General features: G+C 38.9%; 1 protein-coding gene across 3 annotated transcripts; it reads right to left on the bottom strand.

Annotated features, from left to right (window-relative positions):
• Positions 1-547: 547 nt before the first annotated feature.
• Positions 548-21,741, bottom strand: plekho2 (pleckstrin homology domain containing, family O member 2). Of its 3 annotated transcripts, none has more exons than XM_051380006.1 (8): positions 21,333-21,741; positions 11,938-12,087; positions 11,529-11,651; positions 5,827-5,931; positions 5,648-5,746; positions 4,118-4,438; positions 3,050-4,012; positions 548-2,947 (listed from the first exon to the last, which is right to left on the bottom strand). In XM_051380006.1, exons 1-8 carry the CDS (start codon positions 21,339-21,341, stop codon positions 2,678-2,680), a joined length of 2,040 nt encoding a protein of 679 aa, XP_051235966.1. In that variant the 5' UTR covers positions 21,342-21,741; the 3' UTR covers positions 548-2,677. The 3 variants fall into 3 exon arrangements, with proteins under 3 accessions (XP_051235966.1, XP_051235965.1, XP_051235964.1); XM_051380005.1 differs by having other exon boundaries at positions 3,038-4,012; positions 21,333-21,740; XM_051380004.1 differs by having other exon boundaries at positions 548-4,012.
• Positions 21,742-21,761: the final 20 nt, after the last annotated feature.

Raw genomic sequence — 21,761 nt, 5'->3', positions numbered from 1 at the left:
AGTCATTATTTTGAGATATGACTTACAGATTTTTTCCCCTCACATTTGCGGAAAAATACTTTACCAAGGACCAGTGTGCAGGATTTAATAGCATCTAGCAGTGTACTTACAGCTCCCTCACTTAATTCCTCCCCTTTCAAGTGCGAAAGAGAAACTACGGTAGCTGCGAAACACACAAAAAAAGCTGGAGCCAATGTTTGATTTGTCCGTTCCGGGCTACTGTAGAAACATGCCTCACAGGGCGACCCGGCATCTGTAGATATAATAGGCTCAGTCTAAGGTAACAAAAAGTTTACTATTCTTAAATTCAGTGATTATCAAAATTGTTGTCAATTTCAATTAATTGATCAAGTATTGTTTCAGCACTAAAAATAAGTAAATAAAATTTGAAGTAGGTTTCCGCCAGGTATGAAAAAATAAAATAAAATGTTGAAACCCTGATGCCTTCCCCACAGGAAACCAATAATAATACAAAGTAAATTCCTGAAATAAATCTTTGAGATTCTAGATGTACAACTGCATTAAAGACAGAAAACATAAACAGATAAACAGTTTCCCTTTGTTTATTTGGGCAATAGCAAATTGTATCAAAGAGTACAAAATTATATCTAATGTTAGAAAATATTCTATACTCTAAATGGCATGGCATATTTAAAATGGCCTTAAAAACTAACATCACATTTTTTAACAAAGCACTGGACAAAAGTTCAGAGCTCATGATCCAAATTGGGAGGAACATCACTGAAGAGCACATATTGTAAGAGGGGTTAATGAGAGACAAATGGGCTGCTGCAAGCTCTTTATTCTGTGCTATGTACAATATCAGTAATAAAAACAGATCATTAATAAAAAAAACTGCAGTCCTGCTATGTAGAGTAGCAGTTTTCTTTAATCACATGATTAGTCTAAAAAGATTAATTTCAGAAAACTCCTGAGCTATGTTGGTACATTATCCCTCAACAACAAACAGAAAATGCTGTGGTAAAAGTATAAAGTATGTACAATATAAATTCCCTCATATAAACTGCCAGTAAAAAACATAGTTTTACTTTGCCACACAAAGTGAACTATTATGACAGTTGTGTAATTCAATTCAATTATATATTGTATAGGACCAATTCATAACAGAAGTTATCTCAGTAATCTGGTATTAACACTTTCTAGTACTTTTTTTAATGTTCTCAATTTATTGACAGTGCCGCTTTGTCATTATATTAATAGCCTAATTCTCAAATTAGCTTTCAAGTAATTATTCTTGAAAATGTCTGATTTCATATATAACAAAAAATAAAAAACACAAAGTAGAACATTAAGCATTACTTTCAGCTGCAGATGAAGTTAAACTAGAAATAATTGCACTTAATTAATTATGAGCGAACAGTTGCATGTGCTGCATAACCATCAAAAATGAGTCCATCGATTGACCGATCGCTAAACCCTGACCCCTTTAGCTCTATTCTCTAAACCCTGACCCCTTTAGCTCTATTCTCTAAACCCTGACCCCTTTAGCTCTATTCTCTAAACCCTGACCCCTTTAGCTAATGTTTCTACACCTGTCAGGTAGCTGTATACAATTTAACACTCAAAATTCGTTTTTGAACCTGTGGGTTTTTGATTCCAGTCAAAAGCAGCTTCTCATTTTTGCCGCAATTGTCTCAATTACACGTTACAAAGGAAAAGGCTTTTAGGATGTATTTGACAAACTAAACACTAATGTTGGCTACTGGAGCAAAAACTTTCCCAAATCCAATGAAGAGCAGGACAGAGCTGTTATCGTCAACCTAAACTCTAATAGCATCCAGAAGCAGCCTCCACACAGTGGGGAAATAGTAGTGGATGTGCTTGTCGTGAACAGGGCTTCTTTGTAAGCTGTAACCTCACAAATGTGGTTAGGTAGGCTACCTGAAAGGCCTTGAAAGTAACATTGAGTGTCTACAGGAAGTAGTAAGCTAGTTAGCTGGTGATGCTAATGGTTACAGCTTATGTTAGAGCATACAAACACACAGTTTAAAGCAATAACATGTAATATTTCTGCATTAAAATGTCACACTAGACCTACGATAAATATTTTATTCAGGTAACGGTGCATTTCATCGGTCGCCTGTCAATGCCGTCATATCACTTAAGATCTTACTACTATTTAACTAACATTTGAACCGGATGAGTTCACAGCCCCTCCGGGAGCTCCTTTGTCTGCCCAACAGCATGGGAGAATCAGTTATTTTTAAGGTGGAAATGCTTTATTCAGTGTTTTTACTGGTTTTAATCAGACCTATGTGGACAATTCGGCTCCCAATAGAAACCTCCTGAATGATGATCAGTGAAGAGATCCTAACTGGGAGAAGCTGACTGCAATGGTGGTGAAGATAAAAACTCCTATGATCCCACACTACGTCATCAAACATCTTTTGTTATTGTTTTGATGTGACACCCCTTACTGGCAGAACTTACACACTTTACTTAAAGACTGTACATTTAATCTATTCCTTTCACTTTTGCTCTTGGAAAGCCTAAAAAAAAAACATATGGCCCTTCAAACTCTTTGTATACTGAATATCGCTATCCATACAATAGGCTATGTCCAGAGATGCAAAGCTTGCCTGTGATTGCATAGTCACTGTTCAGGACAAGGGTTTAGCGAAAGGTCAATTCCCAGTCAATCTGCCATGACTGACATTCACCAGCTCTTCCTTTTGCTTGAGTTCTTTGGAGGTTTTAGTTTGTTGACCTCCCTGAGGACATGGTCAGCCTTCTTCAGCTTTTCCATGGCCTCGGCCAGCAGATCCTCTGGCATGCCCTCCCCGTCACCTACCCTCTGGGACTGGGACACTCTGCTCAGGAGCTCACTCGTCTTTTCCATCTCCAGAGCCACTTCAGCCTCAAGTTTCATAACATCATCGCTGGGAGCCCTGTTGCTTCCAGCCACAGCTTTGGCTTGCTGTCTCACCTGAGAAAAGACTGAAGAATCAGTAAGCAGATCTCCAATGGAGGCTGACTTGGCCTTGGTTGAGGGTTTAAGAGGACGAGTGGGAAATACCTTCGATCTAACCTGAGGCTTGATTGCGCCCTGTGTCGGCCTTGAATCGACAGGGATCTGAATGTCATCCTCACTGGCGTCCAACACATCCAGACTGGGCCGGCTTCCTCTCAACGCAGCTGTGGACATTGCCAGCGTGTCTTCACTCCCAGAGCCTTCGCTGTCATCATCTGAGTGCTGACCGCTGTCTACAGATTTCTCCTCCGCCTTCTTTTTCTTCTCCCCAGGCAAGTGACAGAGTAGTGGACTCAGGCTGAGGCCGTCAGTGACCGGGTCATTCAAAGAGACAACTACTGAGGGGACTTCAGTCTTGGGTAGTGTCTCTTCTGCTTGAGGAGAACTGGCTGAGGTATCTGGGGCTGTTTGCAGAAATGCGGTAGGGTCCTGTTCCTTATTAGAATCAGTTGTTCGGTCTTCTAGGTGTTGAACAAGATTCTCTGGCTTTTTCTTGGGGGTTAGCAGAGGACTAGGGCTCTTTCTGAGTGGCTCATTGCCGGATGCCTTGTTTATGCCACTGCTTATAGTCTCCCCTGATTCTTTTTTAATGTCCTGTCTTTCTTCGCTGGGACTCTTAGGTTCATCATCTTGTATAGATTCTTGAGAAACTAACTGCTCTGCCTCATCAGTTCCCACAGATGTTCCTCTTGCCTCTTTCTTATCGTCTTCTTCGTTCTCCTTGTGTTCACCACTTGTGTCTTGAACCTCTTCTGGCTCCGCAGGATGGGAGGGTTTCTTCTCTTTGGATGGAGGGGTAGGAGGGTGGGAGTTTGGCCTGGACTGTGCAGCCTCTGCAAGGTTGCTTGTGGAGCTGCTGGAGCTGGGTTTGTTTGGGGGTGTTGGAGGTGGACCTGTCTTTTTCTTGGCATCAGGACTCTTTTCAGACATCTTCTCAGTATTGGCCTCCTCTGTAGCTTCTTCAGCAGATGAAACACAGGGCTTGACTTCTTTAGATGGAGGCATAGGTGGCTTCAGGTCCTTAAAAAAAATAAAATAAAAATATTTTATAGGCCATGGTATCCAATTAGAAAGACATACACAAATATTTATTGTATGACAAGGGCTAAATAGCATTATACAAACCTTTTTCTCTTGGCCATAATCCTTCTCAGGTTCATGTTCAGGTCCTGCACTGGGTTTAGGCTCTTTGATAGGGGGCATGGGAGGTTTGATAACCTTTTTCTGGGGACTGACCTCTGGCTCAGTCTGAGCCTCTCCCTCATCACTTGGCCCCGACAGTGTCTCTGCAGCTTCACTGGCATTGGAGGGAGGCGTTGGGACTTTGATGGCCTCTTTGGGTCTCTCTGGGCCATCAACACTGGCATGATTTGTCCCATTAGGCATTATGGCATCCTCAAGATCAAGATCCAAACGCAAGATGCCATCAGACGACACAACGGCTACCTATAAGGAAAAAATGATTTCATATAGACAAGACAGTGTCACTGAGCTCTTCCTGCAGAGATATTTCACATTAAAGGCCTACCATAAAAGGAGTATTGACTTTCATCAACACAGCATAGTTCAATTCAATTTCAATTTCAATTCCAATTCCAATTCAATTCAATTCAATTCAATTCAATTCAATTTTATTTGTATAGCGCCAATTCATAACAGAAGTTATCTCAGGACACTTTTCAAATAGAGCAGGTCTAGACCGAACTCTTTAAAACATTATTTACAGAGACCCAACAGTACCACCATGAGCAAGACCTTGGCGACAAGGGCAAGGAAAAACTGCCTGTTAAAAGGCAGAAACCTAGGACAGATCCTCCGGCTCTAGGTGGGTGGTCATCTGTCTCGACCAGTTGGGGTGAGAGAGAGAGAGAGAGAGAGCGAGAGACAGACAGACAGGTGCACAGCAACAACAGTATTGGCAATGGCAATCTAGCAGCATAGTAGAAGTAAACAGAATTAATTAGTGACTATAAATCATGTTTCTTTTAAAAAGCAGTAGGAATAAATTGCACATCATGTAGAGCTGATTAAGTCAACAGGCAAATTAAAAACAAAAACAGATCAGGACAGAAAGATGTTTACCAGAAATATGGTAAAATATACCTAATATAGAAAAATATTTAACAAAGAAATCATAAATATATATATTAAATATACTTAACATACATAAAAGCAACTTTTATTAACCTAATAACATTTAACAACTATATTTAGTACGAATAAAACGGCAAAAAAAAAAATTCTGTTGGAGGTGTAAACAAAATCTGCTGTGGAAACTGTCCAGACATGTGGCTACACATGACAAACAAACAAACTTTTTGATTCCACATATTTATCATTCCTTAATTGGTTATTGATTTACTTAAATAAATGCAAAAATAACGTCAATGTCATATTTAACTGGAAATGATAAAATCCCACTGTGTATATAAGTGGGTTTACATTAGAAATAAAGGTGTCTTTTTTTTTTATAAATACACTCTTATCCAGAATGACTTTCAGACTGTGTGTTTAAACCAATAAGAAAGCCATTCGAATTTGAGTTGAGATTCAAACCTAGACATACGTACTGTAGTAACAGAGCTAAACTACCACTGTCTGTTACAGACACAGATTAATGGATTCTCACATTTACACACAAATACACACACAAACCTCTTTCATGTGTATCCTGGTCGGTGGCCGCCGGTTACGGTTCCCTTTGGGCCTCGTTCGAGTAACATGCTCTAAATTACTGCTTTCATCAACCATCACCTGTGAACAAATAAAGCTTGTTCCACTGAATCCATCTGAGCTGAACATGTATAAAAACTAGGGATTACGCAGACATTTACCTCATCAAAGACTTTGTTCTTTGCTCGATTGATGCCATCGCTCAGAGCTTTAATCCAAGCCTCTTTGTCCTCTGCAGTCTGAGCTTGGAACTTCACATCATGGATCTGTCAGTCACATAAAGCACAGAGACCACTCGTGTAATAATCATTTTACAATAAGTAGCAGTTTCTTCCAAACCCTTTTTTTCTTTTACATTAGAAGAATTACATTTTATTTTATTTATTTTAGTAAGCACAGTCAATTTATTAACATCTAAGACCAAAACTGCAATGAAAGTGGAGTAAGTTAAGTTTCTTTAAGAGCCTTCACACACACGTATCACACACATCGTCATCATCACAAGTTTTTTCCCAGATTATTTAATGTCACATGTAATATACCAATAAATGTTTATGGGAGCATTATCTAGTGTGTGGCTTCTGTTTTTTCAGTTTTTCACATGTACTTTGGTAATAGTATTTATCCATTTTGGATGTGCGTGCTTTTGGTAACTTGTTGCATGCTTCAGATTTAAAAAAAAAAGAAATAAAAAAATTAATTGAAATAATTATATTCTTAGGAGGACTAAGGACTACGTGTGGCTTTCTTTGTTTTTGGTCTTTGGTTGTTTTCATTCAGGCCCGGTGGATTCTTACAAATACCATTAGGAGCACTAGGAGGAGCCAGAGGAAGCTGATTGTTTCACAGATTATCTGTCTCATGTTCTACTGTCAGGATATAGTGGAAGTTAGTTAGTTACAATTAAAACCAATGCTCTTGTGGTAGGAGCACAGTATACCAATGAATATCACAGGCTTTTATTTGCTGCAATCACTGAACTCAACCTGCCTTCATTTGGAACAGGCCTCTATATGGGACAGACCTTCCTTTAGCACAAAACTCTTGCTCAGCAAAGACAGGGAAATACTATCATATTGTTTATTTAAACCAGTATGAATATTACTTGTATAAAAATGAGGTTAATGAGTATCAATTACGAATCATACATTTTATCTTTTGATACTTTGGTGCTCAATGTTTCTTTAAAATGAACTGAAGGACTGAATTGTAGAGAATCTAACTGATCTAATGATGGGTATGTTTAAACATTTAGATTTGTGTAGGAGATCTAAGCAGCCTAATTTCCTCTCAGTCAACCTCTTTAAACATTTCTGAGCATCTTAACTATGTAAGTATAACTTAAAGTATTTGAAGTCAAAAGCAGGCACAGGCAGTTAGTTGTGGGACCCATTGCTGCCACTATGTTGCTTTAAGAACATTTTTGGCATCATTCAGCTGTGCAGAGCCAGAGCTGAAGAGGGTTGCCCCGGAGAAAGCGAGAGGCAGCCAAGTAGCTCTTCACTTCCTGGTCAGAGCCACTCACTTTTTTTACTTCCCTTTATTCAGAAAATAGCAAAAACAATGCATTGCAAATCAACTGGTTTAGCCTCAACTTTCATTAGGCTGCCAATAAAGTAGCAAGTAGTTGCAATCACAATAATATGTAATCATAGTGACTCCCACTGATCCACTGTACACACTCACCTTCTGCCTGAAACCAAACTTGACAAAAGTTCTATTTACATTTAGTTTTGTTCACCAAATTGCATCCTTAAAGGTCCAGTGTATAATATTTAGGAGGATCTAATAGACATTATCACCTGAAAATTAAGATTTGTTGCCTTAGAATAAGCTGTTTTTATCTACACAGGGAGCGGGTCCTCTTCCACCATGTTGAACTGCCATGTTTCTACAGTAGCTCAGAACGGACAAACCAAACACTGGTTATAGATAGGGCTGTTCACATTTTTCATGCGTATCGCGGCCACTGTAGTTTCTCCCTCACACTTGGAAGGGGAGGGTGAAGCAAGTGATTTGCGATCTGCAACTACATCGATAGATGCCACTAAATCCTACACATTGGACTTTACAGTCTAAATGTAGTGAATGCATTTCCTTCCTCATGAAACCAAGTAAAGTTTGAATTCTGCTTTTTTAACAATCATGTTTGCTTTGGAAGTACTGCTGCGTACATTACCGCCACCTGTAGATCAGTAGAGTAATGTGACAACAAGTGTTGGGTGTCACAATATTCCACTAATCATTACATACATTACTGTAATCACATTACATTTATCTATAACGCATTACTGTTCTAATTTCAGTAACCACATTAAAAGTTGCTAATCAAACAATTATGTAATTACTTGTGTTACACAAGTTATTCAAATATCTGCATAATGGGCAGATAGAAAAAAAATCATGTCTTTTCATGCACATTTTGCTTTCGATGAGGAGGATACAACTTCCATCAACCCCAACTCTGAATATCTGAAGTCAGGGTCAGAGATAGAGATCCCGTTTCCCTACAATATCCAAGAAATTCAGCGACTCTGTCGAGTGCGCCTGTGGGGAGGCTCGTCAGCCTGGGCAGTTTTGCTGACTGCAATGTAATTGTGTTTCATTTGAAAATGTAACATTATTAAATTAAATTAATGTTAAAGCTGCATTCATGTATAATGTATAATATTTTCTTCACATTTTATTGTCAATTTTCTGTTTTCCATTTATGCTTCTTGACTTGCAATACTTGCTTTTTATCTTTCTTTACATTTTCTACTTACTGTTTAAGTGAACCTACTTGGCAATGAACCTGGTTCTGATTGACTTTTTTGGCCACTAGAGGGCAGCAGAAACAAACACAAGGCTTACATATGATCATCTTTTACAGTAAGTTGTAATAGCAAACATGTATGCAAACAGATTCCTCTTTACACGTTCAGCAGACCCAAAGTAACATTAGCATTCATTTGGAGTCATGTTTAAATTCCCAGATGAAAGAAAGTCCCCTCCTTTGGTAACACTGGTACAAATCATACACTGAAATAATGCTTAACTAATGCATGACTCATAATGATTTAATGCACGAATGAATACAGGATGTATCATGAACTCCTGTTGCTCACCACTAACAAATGATAAAGTCACTATCACCTTTTGTGATTAGTTCAGTAGATGATCAGTTAGGTAATGTTAATTCATACATGAATTGATATGCGACCAAATTCCAGTTAAATAAAAGTTTATTTCAGGACCATACATATGCTCTAATAAATGAGAATAAACCTAGTGGTATTTTTGACACATTTACAACATAATGAACAAATTAGAGGAGAATGATCAGACTTTAAGCTCCACTGCTTTCAGCAACACAAACACAACTTACAAAAAAATAAAATGATTACTATGTTCTATCTATTATATTTCAAATGTGTCACAGGCACCACTTGGTCTTCTTAAAGAACTATTAAGCTAATTTTTATCAGAGAGCCTGATAAAATACGAGGTCCTGAAAATACTTTTATGTATAATCAAGTTAATTGGTCGCATATCATCAGTGTTGGGCAATATTACAACAACAATATTACTTTCCCAAGTAACTAGTACTGTAACTAATTACTAATACAATTTAGTAACAATATTACAGTTACCCCAGCCTTACTTTTGTTGTTAACACATACATTCAGCAGCTGGAAATATTCCATTACTTTAATTTTAACAAACAAAACTTTTCATCATCATAAGTTTTGGGGAAGAGACACAATTACTAATTCTGTGGGGAGTAACAGAAAAGTAAAACAATTAGAAGTGTAACTAATTACTGTTGGCAGGGAGTAATAAGTAACGTAATAATATTACTTTTGAAAAGGGTAACAAGTAATTTGACTAACTAGCCCAATATTGCATATCAATTCATATATGAAGTAACTGTGAATTAACATTCTTTAACTGATGATCTATTAAGTGTGAACTAATCGCAGGAAGTCACAGTCAGATGATAACTTGCTAGCAACAGGAATTCATGATACGTACTGCATTCATTCATGCATTAAATCATCATGATTAGTTAAGCATTTGTTACCAATCTTCACTCTCCTCTTAGCTCTGTTTGTGTCTCTTTAGCTGCTAAATGCTCTACTGTGTTCACCAGCTGGTCTCGTCAGTGTTTGTTAGCTGGACAGGTCGTGTACGGTGGCTTTATCAGAGGCTTTTAGCAAAAAAACAGATTAATAAGGGCGATGAGACAGAATCATAGCAGTAAAACACTGCCCCCCCCGATATTAGCTCCTTATTTACGAGAGAGTAAAATTAACGTCACACTAAATACACTTTTTTGCGTTGGTGAATATGTTTCATGTCATTTTATTACACTTCTGTTGATTCTGGTCTCAGTGTCTGCACCGTTCATTTCAACAGAACTTATTTCAAGAGAAAATCCATTAAATCTGTTCAGTGTAAATACCTCAGTTATTCATAAGTAGTTTAAAGTGTTGATCAGTGTTAATTGTGTCTGTGGTGGTGCTGTGTGAAGGATTGAAAGCTTTTGGATATGAGGGGGCATCTTCAAAACTCAAGTTTCTCTTGAACCAGTTTATGGTGTGATCTTTTCAAACTTCCTGCAGGGTAGTGCAAACACATGTTTTGGTTCTGTATATTGTTCTGCTTTCGCTGTAAGTAAATGTTGCCTATGCTAGTTTCTGTTATTCAACTTCATATGTGTTTTTTTCCTTCAGTTTCACTTCCTTCATTCCATATTTCACTGTGTGACACAGAAGCATCTCTATATTTGCACACTGCACTGTTACACCACGAAGGAGAATTAACAGCCTGAACCCAAACAGAGAGAACAGTTCACTGCTGGTGCACAGAGTGAAATATTTAAAATAAAAAAGTTAGATTTGAACAGGATGAAGGATTTTAGTCATCGGACTTAAGTTATCAGAAAAACAAGCTGAGCTAGCGTTAGCAGCAACTCGGCTCGCAGCCCCTCCGGGACGTCCTTTGTCTGTCCAACAGCGTGGGAGAAACAGTGATACATATATATATCAGTTGCACATACAAAATAAATGTATCTCTAACAACAGAATTTAAACAATGTGCAGGACTGGTTTGAAGCCAAAAATGGCTTATAAAGACACCTCCCCATAATAAATATAATCATACTTTAAAAAGAGAAAAACAGACAAAAGAGAAACAGCTGAAATACAATATGAATAGAAATGTTACATTATTTTACCAGGTGAAATACATTATACAGAAATCCAAGAAGTGTTATAAATCTTTGCTAATTAAAGACCCTTTGAGATGCTTTTTGAATAAAGATAAGGTAGATATTGACTGTAGTGATAGAGGTAGATTGTTCCAAAGAGATGGTCCACTGTATTTCAGATGAATACTGATTAAGGGAAGTCCGACAATATGGAAGAGACAAGTCCTTAGACTACTGTCTTGTAGAATATGATTCATTCTCAAGATACTTCAGGAAGCATGATTCATTCCTCTCATTTTTTGCCCAATAACTGATCATTCATTGATCAATTTGGAATTTTGCGTTAAGATGACAAAAAGAAGATGAGTTTTTCAGTTACATGCTTGAGTTTAACTGCTGCAGGAATAATCATTATCATCGTGATCATCATTCAGTCACAGCTCTCACATCACCAGTCAGTGTCTTACCCTGCTGGCTCTCAACCTCCTGACAGGAGCCATCCTTGGATTATGTCACCTAATATTTGTTCTGCTAAAGTTGTTGGAACTATTGTAAGTGAACGATCAAATATTATACACACAGTGAACTATATTAAATGTCTTATTTTATTGTACCATGACATATGATGTTGCAATTTACATTGACATTCACCCAAAGCAGCTCTCTGCTCACCTTATTTCCAGACTTGGGTGATCGAATCAGTATCAGTCTGTGTTTCTTCTTGAAGGGGCTCTTTAATTCATGACATTTATCATAGTTTTCCAGGTCAAGCCTCTCTAAGCAGTTCTGCCGGTCCTGCAACGCAAAGCACAGGTAAATATTTGCACATTCATCATTCCAATTAAAGGATAAAGCTGACATAATTTAGCTTTTCATCAATCAGCAAATCAAACAACCTACTAACAAGTACTGTATTGTCTTTGTAGCCACATGGATGTTTATTCTGAAATAAGTGTGTGGCTGAGATATGTTGAGAGCCTTCTGTGATTTCATGAAAACAGAACAGAAAATGACATTGCAACAGTTCCGTGATGCTGTTGCAGGTTAGTTGAGTGCTGCATGAGGAGAGCAGAAGTAGTACCTCATTTTCATACACCACAATCTCTGTCTTCTCCACGTGGATGTAGCGCTCCTTATAGCTCGCCAACAGTCTGCCGGGGGCCTTCTTCACCCAGCCAGCCTTACCCAGGAACTTTGGCTCTTTACTCTGAGCTGGATCCTCTTTCACACCCTACGACGATACAGAGAAGGGAAATTACACACCAGCGCACTAGCAGAGTGCAGATTTTTTTTAACTTTCAGTTTGTCATTGTTACTATGCGGTATTACACAGTATGCCTGTAAGAGAGAAGGACTGAGGTATTCATTTGACAGTTAAAGCTGGAGTAAGTCATTTTTATGAAAGTAACTTTTTGTCGTATTTGCTGACGCTTTGCTGACAACTTCTACAATCTCTACCAGTGCTGGTTGACATAGCGGATTTTTCATATACTGCATAGCTGAAACAACTGCCATAACTCTCCAGTAGACAGCCATATTGTTTTTTCCATGAAGAACGCTACAGTCTGGGCAAACTGTGTAGCACGTATTGAGAGGGGAGCTCTATTAATTGCCTATCCTTCTTACTGTTATAACTCAGCAATTAATAACACACAACTAAGCCTCTTTAATAGGCAAAACACCAAGGCACACAACAATCTGTAACAATTAGTCGTTACTTGTGCAATAGAACATCTGATAAATATCTCTTTGAATACTTCAAAAACTATATTTGATGTAAGCTTATAGCTTTTATACAACTGTTTTAAAATATTTTCTTTTCAAAATGAAGCAATGTTTTAAATTTGGAGGACAGAGAGAGGGGGATGGCATGCAGCAAAGGGCCGCAGGTTGGAACCCAACTTGGGCCGCTGCAGCTTTTTTACATAGGGCACGCCCTCTACTATCAAGTGTCCCAAAGGAAGCAAAGCTGTTCACATATCTTTTTTATCTTTAAGTTCTGTTTTTACTATGCTGCAGTTTGCACAAAATTGTTACATACATTGTGATTCCTTCATATATTGTATCACGTTGTGGGGGAAAGAAAACCCTATAGTAATCAAAGCCTTCAGTATATATAGTGTACATGGTAACATTAAAGCTTCAGTAGGTAACTTTTATAAAAATAACTTATTGTCGTATTTGCTGAAACTTTCACTATATCCTGACAGTAGAACATTAGACAGATAATGTATGAATTGAAAAATCCTCTGGTTCCTCCTATCACTCCTAATGGCAGCTCTGATTGGTTGTTTTTTTGTTCAGGCCCAGTGGATTCTTGCAAATGCCATTCTACACACTGGTCTTTTAATGTAAGTCATGTTTAGCATCCTATGGTCCAGGGGACTGTGACCGATAATTTAGAAAATTTTGAGCAGATGTTGCTCTTTAATTACAAAATTCAACCACTCCCAGTCCTATGATGTAAGTCTGTGAGTGACGTAGTCAGAGACGAAATGTGCCTGTGGGACCACTGTAGGTTCAGATCGAGGTTGTGCAGTGAGTGGGAAAAACCCAAGTACTGCTTACAGTTTAGTGTCATTGCAAAAATAGTTTAGTGACAGATAAGTTGAGCTGAGGCCTGTTGAGATCAACAGCTCTCACTTGTTATCAGACTCTAATTTCTGCCCACTGACACTCTCTTCACACCTCACACTGTAACACCTTTGGAGAGTGGCTATTTTGTGCTGTTTTGTCCCATAACTGTTCATAGATGCACACAGAAAGCGAAGTATCAGGGCACAGAATAATCTCATCATCATCAGCATCTGCTTGGAAACACTAACATCCACTAGTGTGATTAATAGTGAATCTGTGAGCAAAACATACAGGAACTGAAAGACTTCACGTTCATAATGAAAGTGGTACAAACTGCAAAGGTACATGTTGACTATATTTTATTCTTTATGTGTATAGGGACAGGTATGGAGCGTAAACAAATGCCACACATCACAACATTTATAGCCAAAGTTAATTTGCGATGCCTGTCCCTAGATAGGCCTTTAAAATACATCAAACTCGACAAATACACCAGAGACAGTACAAAACACAAATTCAACAAAAAGTGAGTAGAACTCAGCAAGAAAAACTGCTGTAACAATACAGGAAACAAAGTCATTCATTAAAGCACCATAAAACAGTACACACTGGATCATTCATGACTACATGATCCCTCTTCAAAAACTGTTTCCGTTTGAGTTTAAAATGAATAATCTCAGTCAGGATCCAATTTGAGTTCTGTTGGTAACAAATTCCACATTTGTCCAAAGGAGGATTTACATAAGGGCACCTACAGTTCCTGTTGGATGCTCTGCGTGTTACTGAGCCTGAAGCTCTGACTGGAACCACAAGGTGTGGTAGGCATTTATAGATGAGTTTAAGATTAGATTCTTATTTAGAAAATAAGAGTTAAAGCTGCAGTAGGTTTTTTTTTTATAAAAGTAACTTTTTGTCATATATGCTGCAACTTTCACTATATCCTGCAAAATTCACAGCTTTTGTTTCTGTTGGAGGAACTTCCACAGGATATCTTTTTTTCCTTTTTGGGATTAGGTGGGAGGTCATCTAACTGTTTTTCCACTTTCGCTGTAACTGCAAGTGTGTCTCAACTTGGTAAACAGCAGCACAGCTGCAAAGAAAGGCACGCCAAGCAGGGAGGAAAAGACTTGCCAGACGGAGAGCAAGAAGAAAAATAAAATAAAAAGCTACTTTGTAAAACCACTTTAAAATAGATTCACCGAATAGATGATAGTTCACCGAAGAAAGACAAAGCACTGTGGGGCTCAGAGTGGCCTTGGCATACCTCTGACATGGGTGAACATGGGAAAAAGTGATGGGGCTAGGTGGAATGTATTAGTACGGTGTAGCTTGCAGCGGAGCAGCAGTGACATTACTCAGGGCTCTGCACCGTGATATCACATAGTAGGTTGAAGTGGCTCCAATTTTGGGCTCACACAGGAAGTCTGCTCTGCACTGAAACATAGACCTGACCAAAACTTTTACCCAAAACTATCTGCGGTGTTGTGGTTAACACTGAAATGGATCAACTGCTGTCTACTGTTGTGCAGATTAAAATAATATGCAGATACGTGGTAATGCAGTGACATTACAATATGCTGAAGATAAGGTATCTCATGCAAGCTACATCTTAAAAAGAGAAAACAGAGTGCAAAGCTTTTACGGAAGAGGCACACCTAAGCAGACATGTGTTTCTGATGAAGTGGAGGGAGCATCTGGCAATCATTGATTTTCACACTGACCTGCCCAGCTTGAGCCTCACTGGAGCTCACACTTCACCCCCACTAACCCCTTACCGCTCAAGCTGGGAGGAGACAGTGGGGCCAGACCAATATATTGTTTTGCTGGTATGATGAAATCTGTTATTAACCTTAAATGAAAGAAGCTACTGACCAATCAGTTCTGTCTGCCACTTCTGCCTGACAAGCCACACAAGAAATGCTGCAAGAGCTGAAAAGATCAACAATGAAGTGACATGAAGGGGGATAACTGCAGCCAAACCAATAACTAACAGCAGTGAACATCAGACAACCTTATCATACTTTTGGGTTTCTATAGTGGTGACAGAATGTTAGAAGTTCAGCAGTTAGAAAAGCTCGTTAGCTTCGGCATCAATATAACCCGTAAAGATAAAGTGTATTCTGTCTAAACATCCCGTTGCTTCAACTGGCCAAGAGTCTGTAGCTGTGCTCTTTCAGTGGGAATGAGAGGTGAACCATTTCAAAAATTAGGATTGTTTACTAATGCTGGTTGGTTGATCAGATACACACTCAGTTAAACACAGACTCACGACACTGTTAAGTCACCGTCTGTCACCGTGTCTTTTGGCCCCTGGCTATTCCTGACTGAACCCTAATGTGCTAGCATTAAATAAAGGAAGAAGGCTAAGGCAGGTGAGGTCAATTTGGAGTTCATTTTAGATTTATAGATTACACGTGTGTGAGTTATAGATGGGCTTCTTAGAACCTTCAAAAGCAAGTTTTTTTATGCTCATTATCCATTATGAATCAAACTCACACCATCAGAAATGATCTTAGGACCAGGTTCAAGTTCAAATCTAAGACGTTTATGAATGAGGCCCCTGGTTCTTAATTTCAGACCTAAAAGTGGTCAAATTCAAAGATGCTCAACTCCATTGTGAGGATATATACTTCCTCTTTTGTGTGTCGTTGCTGCCGATGTTGTCACAGCCACACACACACACACACACACACACACACACACACACACACACAGTGGGGTTGATAAAACTCTCCATACCCTACTATCAACAACAGATACAGGCTCACCCATTGCTCAGGGTTGCGTTGTGATTCCTAAGCAAGTCAAACATTACACACAATGATGCATTCTCCATCTAGAGAAGACAGTGAAACTTGCTTACTTGTATGGTTAGAGGTGTGACACTCAGGCCTTTGTTCTACATATCAGACCACAGGTGGGCTCTGGAAGGCTCTGGTGTGTTTGCTAAAGGCCCATAAATGTAAATAACATTCTTTATTTTACTGTCACATGGTGTATGAAAATCCTTAAGCCAACGCTTCCTTTCACTTATTGTGTACACTCTTTTTAACTAAATCCAAATGCTCCTGAATTTACTGGTTGAAACTCACCAAACTACAATCTTTGGACCCAACTTAAGCCATAATGCTCAGTGAAATGTCAATGTGTTAAGAGACCAAAAAAGTAACCTCATGTGATGGTGACGAAAGAGGGTAGCTGTGGCGTTGATCAGTTTTTTTATAGATCGACTGCTTGCACAGGGAGGAAATCTATTTTTATCATTCCGCCAAGGCCATGTGTGAACATTTATGCACGCGTAACATTGCACATTAACACCCACGTTCTTTTTAAAGTCTTATTGCATAGCCTGTTGCCACCAAACACAAATGGAGTCACATATGATACAAAGACCTTTGTTCTGAACTCACAAATAACAATGCAAAAAGAACTACACTCACAACACAAGAAAGTGCATCATATCAGCAATAAGGAATTATAGTTACCATAAGGGTTATCATTATTGATTCATCTTGTTTTGTCAAAGCAACGGTTCAAAACCCCAAAGATATTCAGTATACACTGCTGTGAAAAGAGAAGGGTAGCAAATCCTCACAGTGGGAACGCTAGAATCTGACTGACTGCAAAATTAAGTCACCAAAAGAAGACTGACAAAGCAAAACCCCATGATGACCATGACTCACTTCCTGCTTTATGCCTTGAGCATCAAATTCTTTGGAACGTCACAGACAAATACTGTGGAATATTGAAAGATCCTCTACAGAAGAAATATGTGTGTGTGTGTGTGTGTGTGTGTGTGTGTGTATGTGTGTGTGTAGTGTTTGGTTTGTCTGTTCTGGGCTACTTTAGAAACATGGCTGTTCAACACGGCTGACTGCGTAGAAGAGGACCCGCTCCCTCTGTAGAAACAGCTCATTCTAAGGTAACAAAAACAGGATTCTTATATTCAGGTGATTATACACTAATGAAAACATACCTATGAATATTAGATTCCATTTCTGATAATAGATCCTCCTACATGTTACACACTGAACCTTTAAGTCCTCTTTCAAAATGTTCTTTTAATGAAATGACTCAACACAGAAACAAGGAAGGCTCCTGAATGTAATTTGTTCCATCAGGTAAGTATGGCAGACAGCTCTTAATACTACAATACCCATGAGCTTGTTGCTATGGAGAAGATAGTCAGAGGCATGCTTCAGCGCTGGAGAGAATTCTAAACACAAAAATATTGACCCTGAAGTGAATCCATTGATATATTTTTTTTGTCACTTTTCAAATAAAATATTTGCTGGTTCCGGCTTCTCTAATATAAGCATTTTCTGAGCTGAGAAATATGTTGGCAAATGGAACCTTCCAGCTGACACATCTTTTGCATTTGTCACTATTATTAAAATATAATTTCTCTTTATATTAATTATGGATCATTACAAATACACAGATAAGTAGCAAGTGGCCACACAGTGAGAAAAAATAAATCATAAATAGACATCAAATATTAAATAATTGATGATAATTATTTTAGAATTGCATTCACACCCCTACCATTTTGTAACAAATATGTGTGTAGGACGCTGATTAACAAAGACAGTCTCTTATATTTAGAAGAATCGAAAGTGGAAATATGGAGAGGTATTAAAGACATAGCCTAAGCAAATAAGAGCATTAGATCACTATTTCCATTTACTCAGAAATGAACCCCCTTGTGCAGTAAATATGAGCAAAATGTCTTCCAGAAGAACATTTTCCTTATCTTTCGAGGACTTTCTGTCCCTACAAGGACACTAATTCAGGAACTTTCTTTTTCATACAAGCACTTTCCCAGAAACTGAGAGTGGTGCCCCAGCAAGACGATGAGCACACACACATCCATTGTGTGGCAGCGGCCTGGATAGCAGGATGATTATGAGAGAGGGTTAATTGTTTTCTGCCCAACACATAATGTGGCAGTCTGTTTCCTCTTCAGTGAATGGGTCAGGCAGACACGTCACGCTATGCACTCTAGGTCAGTGGGATGGTGATAAAAGGATGACTCATAGAGCTGAGACAAATGATCATCATAGGGCCACCGTGGTTTTGAGGAGGGGAGCAGGAAAATACATGTTAAAGATGAAGATAGACATAAGAGCTAAACAGATGTCAATGGGCAGCCAGACAAATAGTGGGGGTTAATCTGGGCTGTGTGATGGCAACACAATACGTATCACGTTACAGGGGTTACAATCAATATTGTGATACGGTAAGAAAGTCAATATATTGCCATTTTTTAAAAATCTGATTTTAGGAAAACTGCCATAGTATAAAGAACACACCACCACATGCATTCAATCTGAGTAAAAAGTTTACTTTTCACACTTGAGCTCTGTTCGCTGCAGGGACTGGTCTAATTCTTTCGCTTTCAGCCACTGGTAGTAACTCTACTAGTCAGCTGGGTTTGCTAATGCTAGCAGTGCACCCTTTATGACTCTTCCTGTTTCACAGGCCTGTGTTCTTTGTGTTTACACAAGCAATATGTGCTAACTTATTCATGTCTCAATTTATGTTATGTTATGTCTTATGGAGTAGAAGAGTTAAATAGAAGAAGATAGATGTCAACACTGCTATATTTTCTTACACCCCTACAGCTCATACTAGAACTTTTCGCACACAATTTCCAAGCTGCAGTATGTAACTTTTATAAAAATAACTGTTTGTCATATCTGATGAAACTTTCACTATATCCTGACAGTATTACACGAGACAGATAATCTGTGAAAAAATATATGCTTCCCTGGCTCCTCCTAGTGCTCCTAATGGCATTTGTAAGAATCCACCAGGCTGAATGTGTGTGCTTCTGTCGCTGCAGAATAAATAAAACTCTAATTTCTTATTTTTGGTAATTACAACTTTAGCCAAAGCCACATTATTGTGCACAAGTCAAAATAGTTTCAGCGTGATTTTAAGAGCTTCTTCAGTAGAATACATCTACCCTCACAGACTCCAATCAGCAGTGTTGAATACTGATATACTCTTGTTACATGCTATGCGTTATAATGTTTGCAGTTTACACTGTCATCAAGTGTTCATTTGATCTGAGGACTGGCAGGTGATGCTGAATGAAGAGGAAATACAATGCAGGACCGGAGTCCTATCCAACATCTGCTGCACACACATCCACTCAAATTCTGACACAAGGCCATCCACAGAACTCATACACAACACTGACAAATGCAAAATGGAAATGGCCAATCAGACCCTACAACCCTCATAGAGAAATTCCAGCATATCACTTATAAATCTGGAAATGACCATTGTGTTGCGTAATGTGTGTACCATGGGAGAAACGCTTTAAGTACAGGCTCTATTTGTCTCTAAACAAACTACCAAATATTTATTAACGATTCATCTGTGGATCATTTTTTTGATTCATGGATTAGTTGTTTGGTCCGTAAAATGTCAGAAAAGCCTGAGGTGATGTCTTCAAATGTCTCAACCCAAATATATTCCGTTTACTGTCACAGAGGACTAAAGAAAGCAGAAAGTTAGCATGTTTGAGAAGCTGAAATCAGAGAATTTGGAATATTTTAAAATGACTCAAAACTATTAATCAAAATAGTTAATCGATCATTGCAGCTTTATAACTAAGCTCTACTTATAACTAAATTTGATAACAATTAAATTTTTTTTATAATTGTCTGGCTGTGTTCACTTACCAGCACACTTTGTTTATGGTTAAAGATGCTTAGAATATAATGACAACATAATCCTAATACACTTTAAATGTGGCTTTGTAGCTGTTTGGTGGTTGGTAGCCTACATAGATTCTAGAAAATTAGGCAAGTTGTGAAAAAGCTGCATTTAAGCATCGGATTCTGAATGGAAAGATGAAGGCAGCTAAATAGGCTACCAGTTTTTGATCATAGGGTGGGGTGCAGCCTGACAATGTTTGCAATAAGTTCCCTGCATACTGTAACATAGGCTGTCTCTACTTCACTTCCTTTTTCAAGCAAGTTGGCTTCCTCAAAATGCCAAATGTTGTGAGCAGCATGCAGTTTACTTTACTGTAGACATCAGCACAAGGCCTTATATGAGCTTAGGATTCTTTTAAGCAGATGCCACAAAGTATTACAATAGTGATGAGTGTAGTTGACTGTTACCCTGCATGCCAAACATCGGTCAGAAATACGGCAATTTACACTTTACTTGGTTTGTCAAACCAGGAAACGTTATTAGGCCCTTTGAACACTTTTTCTGACACCTTCGTCAACCACAGTGGATCCGCAAAGGTTTCTGTGTGAAATGACAACCTTTCGATGTTATTCCCCGAATCCTATCCTGTCGAAATGAACCGTTACTCAATACTCAATGTTAAAACGCAATTCACATATGTGCTATATGAGGTTTGCAGTACTGCCGAATTCACCAAAAGACCCATCTGACTTAGACAAGCTCTGAAATGGTGTTTTCAGTGTTATGGGGCTACACCCACGCGTTGCGCTACAATAAAAAAGAAGATTTTTCAAGTGGAGTCCGCAGCTGTCTGCCGTCGGAGCTTGGCCTCTGACCAACACGTTGATGCGACAGATTGACAGGTGAGCAGGTGCTCTGTGCCAAAAAGTGTTGCCTTTAGCTGGCTGCAGACTCGGTCTGGTATCGCTATTACACACCAAACTACCGTCTTTCTCCAATGACTATTACATGAATCATGAAAAGAACCAATTCTCTGGGCCTAACTTTCTCTCTCTAATAACTTGTACAGTTATTTTCCTCCCTAGGTTTAAACCATCACATAGTCACTGTCTACTGAAGTGTTCACTTTCACTGAACTATCTCCAAACTGGGAGCCCACATTGCAAACACAGTGGAAACGGACAGCAACAGCGTAGCAGCACACACAGCGGGACTGAAAGGGCTACTCACATCTTCCATGATAAAGGACCACAATCCGTTATGTGAGTGTTCAGTAGCCTAAAATCAGTCGACGTCGCTCTTATCGTCGCTTGAAACGGTTTCCTTCTCCCCTGTCGGTCGGCAGCTCACACATTTCCAACAGCACGCGTAAATGGAGAAAGAGGAGGAACCGTGTAGTTTGTGACACCGAAGCTCGTCTCTTTTTCCTCTTTTGCCTCAGAGAAAGAAGCTCGAAGAAAAAAGTTTGGTTTCCGGTTAAAGTCCCTCACACTCTTGAATCGAAAAGTCTGTCGAGGAGGAGCAACACGACAGCAGGCTGTGTGCATCCTCCGAACTCACCGTGAGCACCGAGACCTCGCTGAGAGGAAACTTTATCCGATCTGCACTGCATCGAGCAGTTCTTTTCTCTGCGTGGAGATCACACACACACACACACAC

This window comes from Dicentrarchus labrax, unplaced genomic scaffold (genome assembly GCF_905237075.1).
Source record: "Dicentrarchus labrax unplaced genomic scaffold, dlabrax2021, whole genome shotgun sequence".
In the NCBI taxonomy this organism is placed as follows: domain Eukaryota; kingdom Metazoa; phylum Chordata; class Actinopteri; family Moronidae; genus Dicentrarchus; species Dicentrarchus labrax.
Note: the sequence above shows the minus strand (reverse complement) of the source record. Positions and strands in the feature narration are given on the sequence as shown.

Excerpts from the sequence above, each read along its gene's own strand:
- plekho2 (XM_051380004.1), bottom strand. Across the intron at positions 11,652-11,937 it reads TTGTGGTGTATGAAAATGAG|GACCGGCAGAACTGCTTAGA; the intron begins GTACTACTTCTG and ends TTTGCGTTGCAG. Across the intron at positions 5,932-11,528 it reads CACCCAAGTCTGGAAATAAG|ATCCATGATGTGAAGTTCCA; the intron begins GTGAGCAGAGAG and ends TGTGACTGACAG.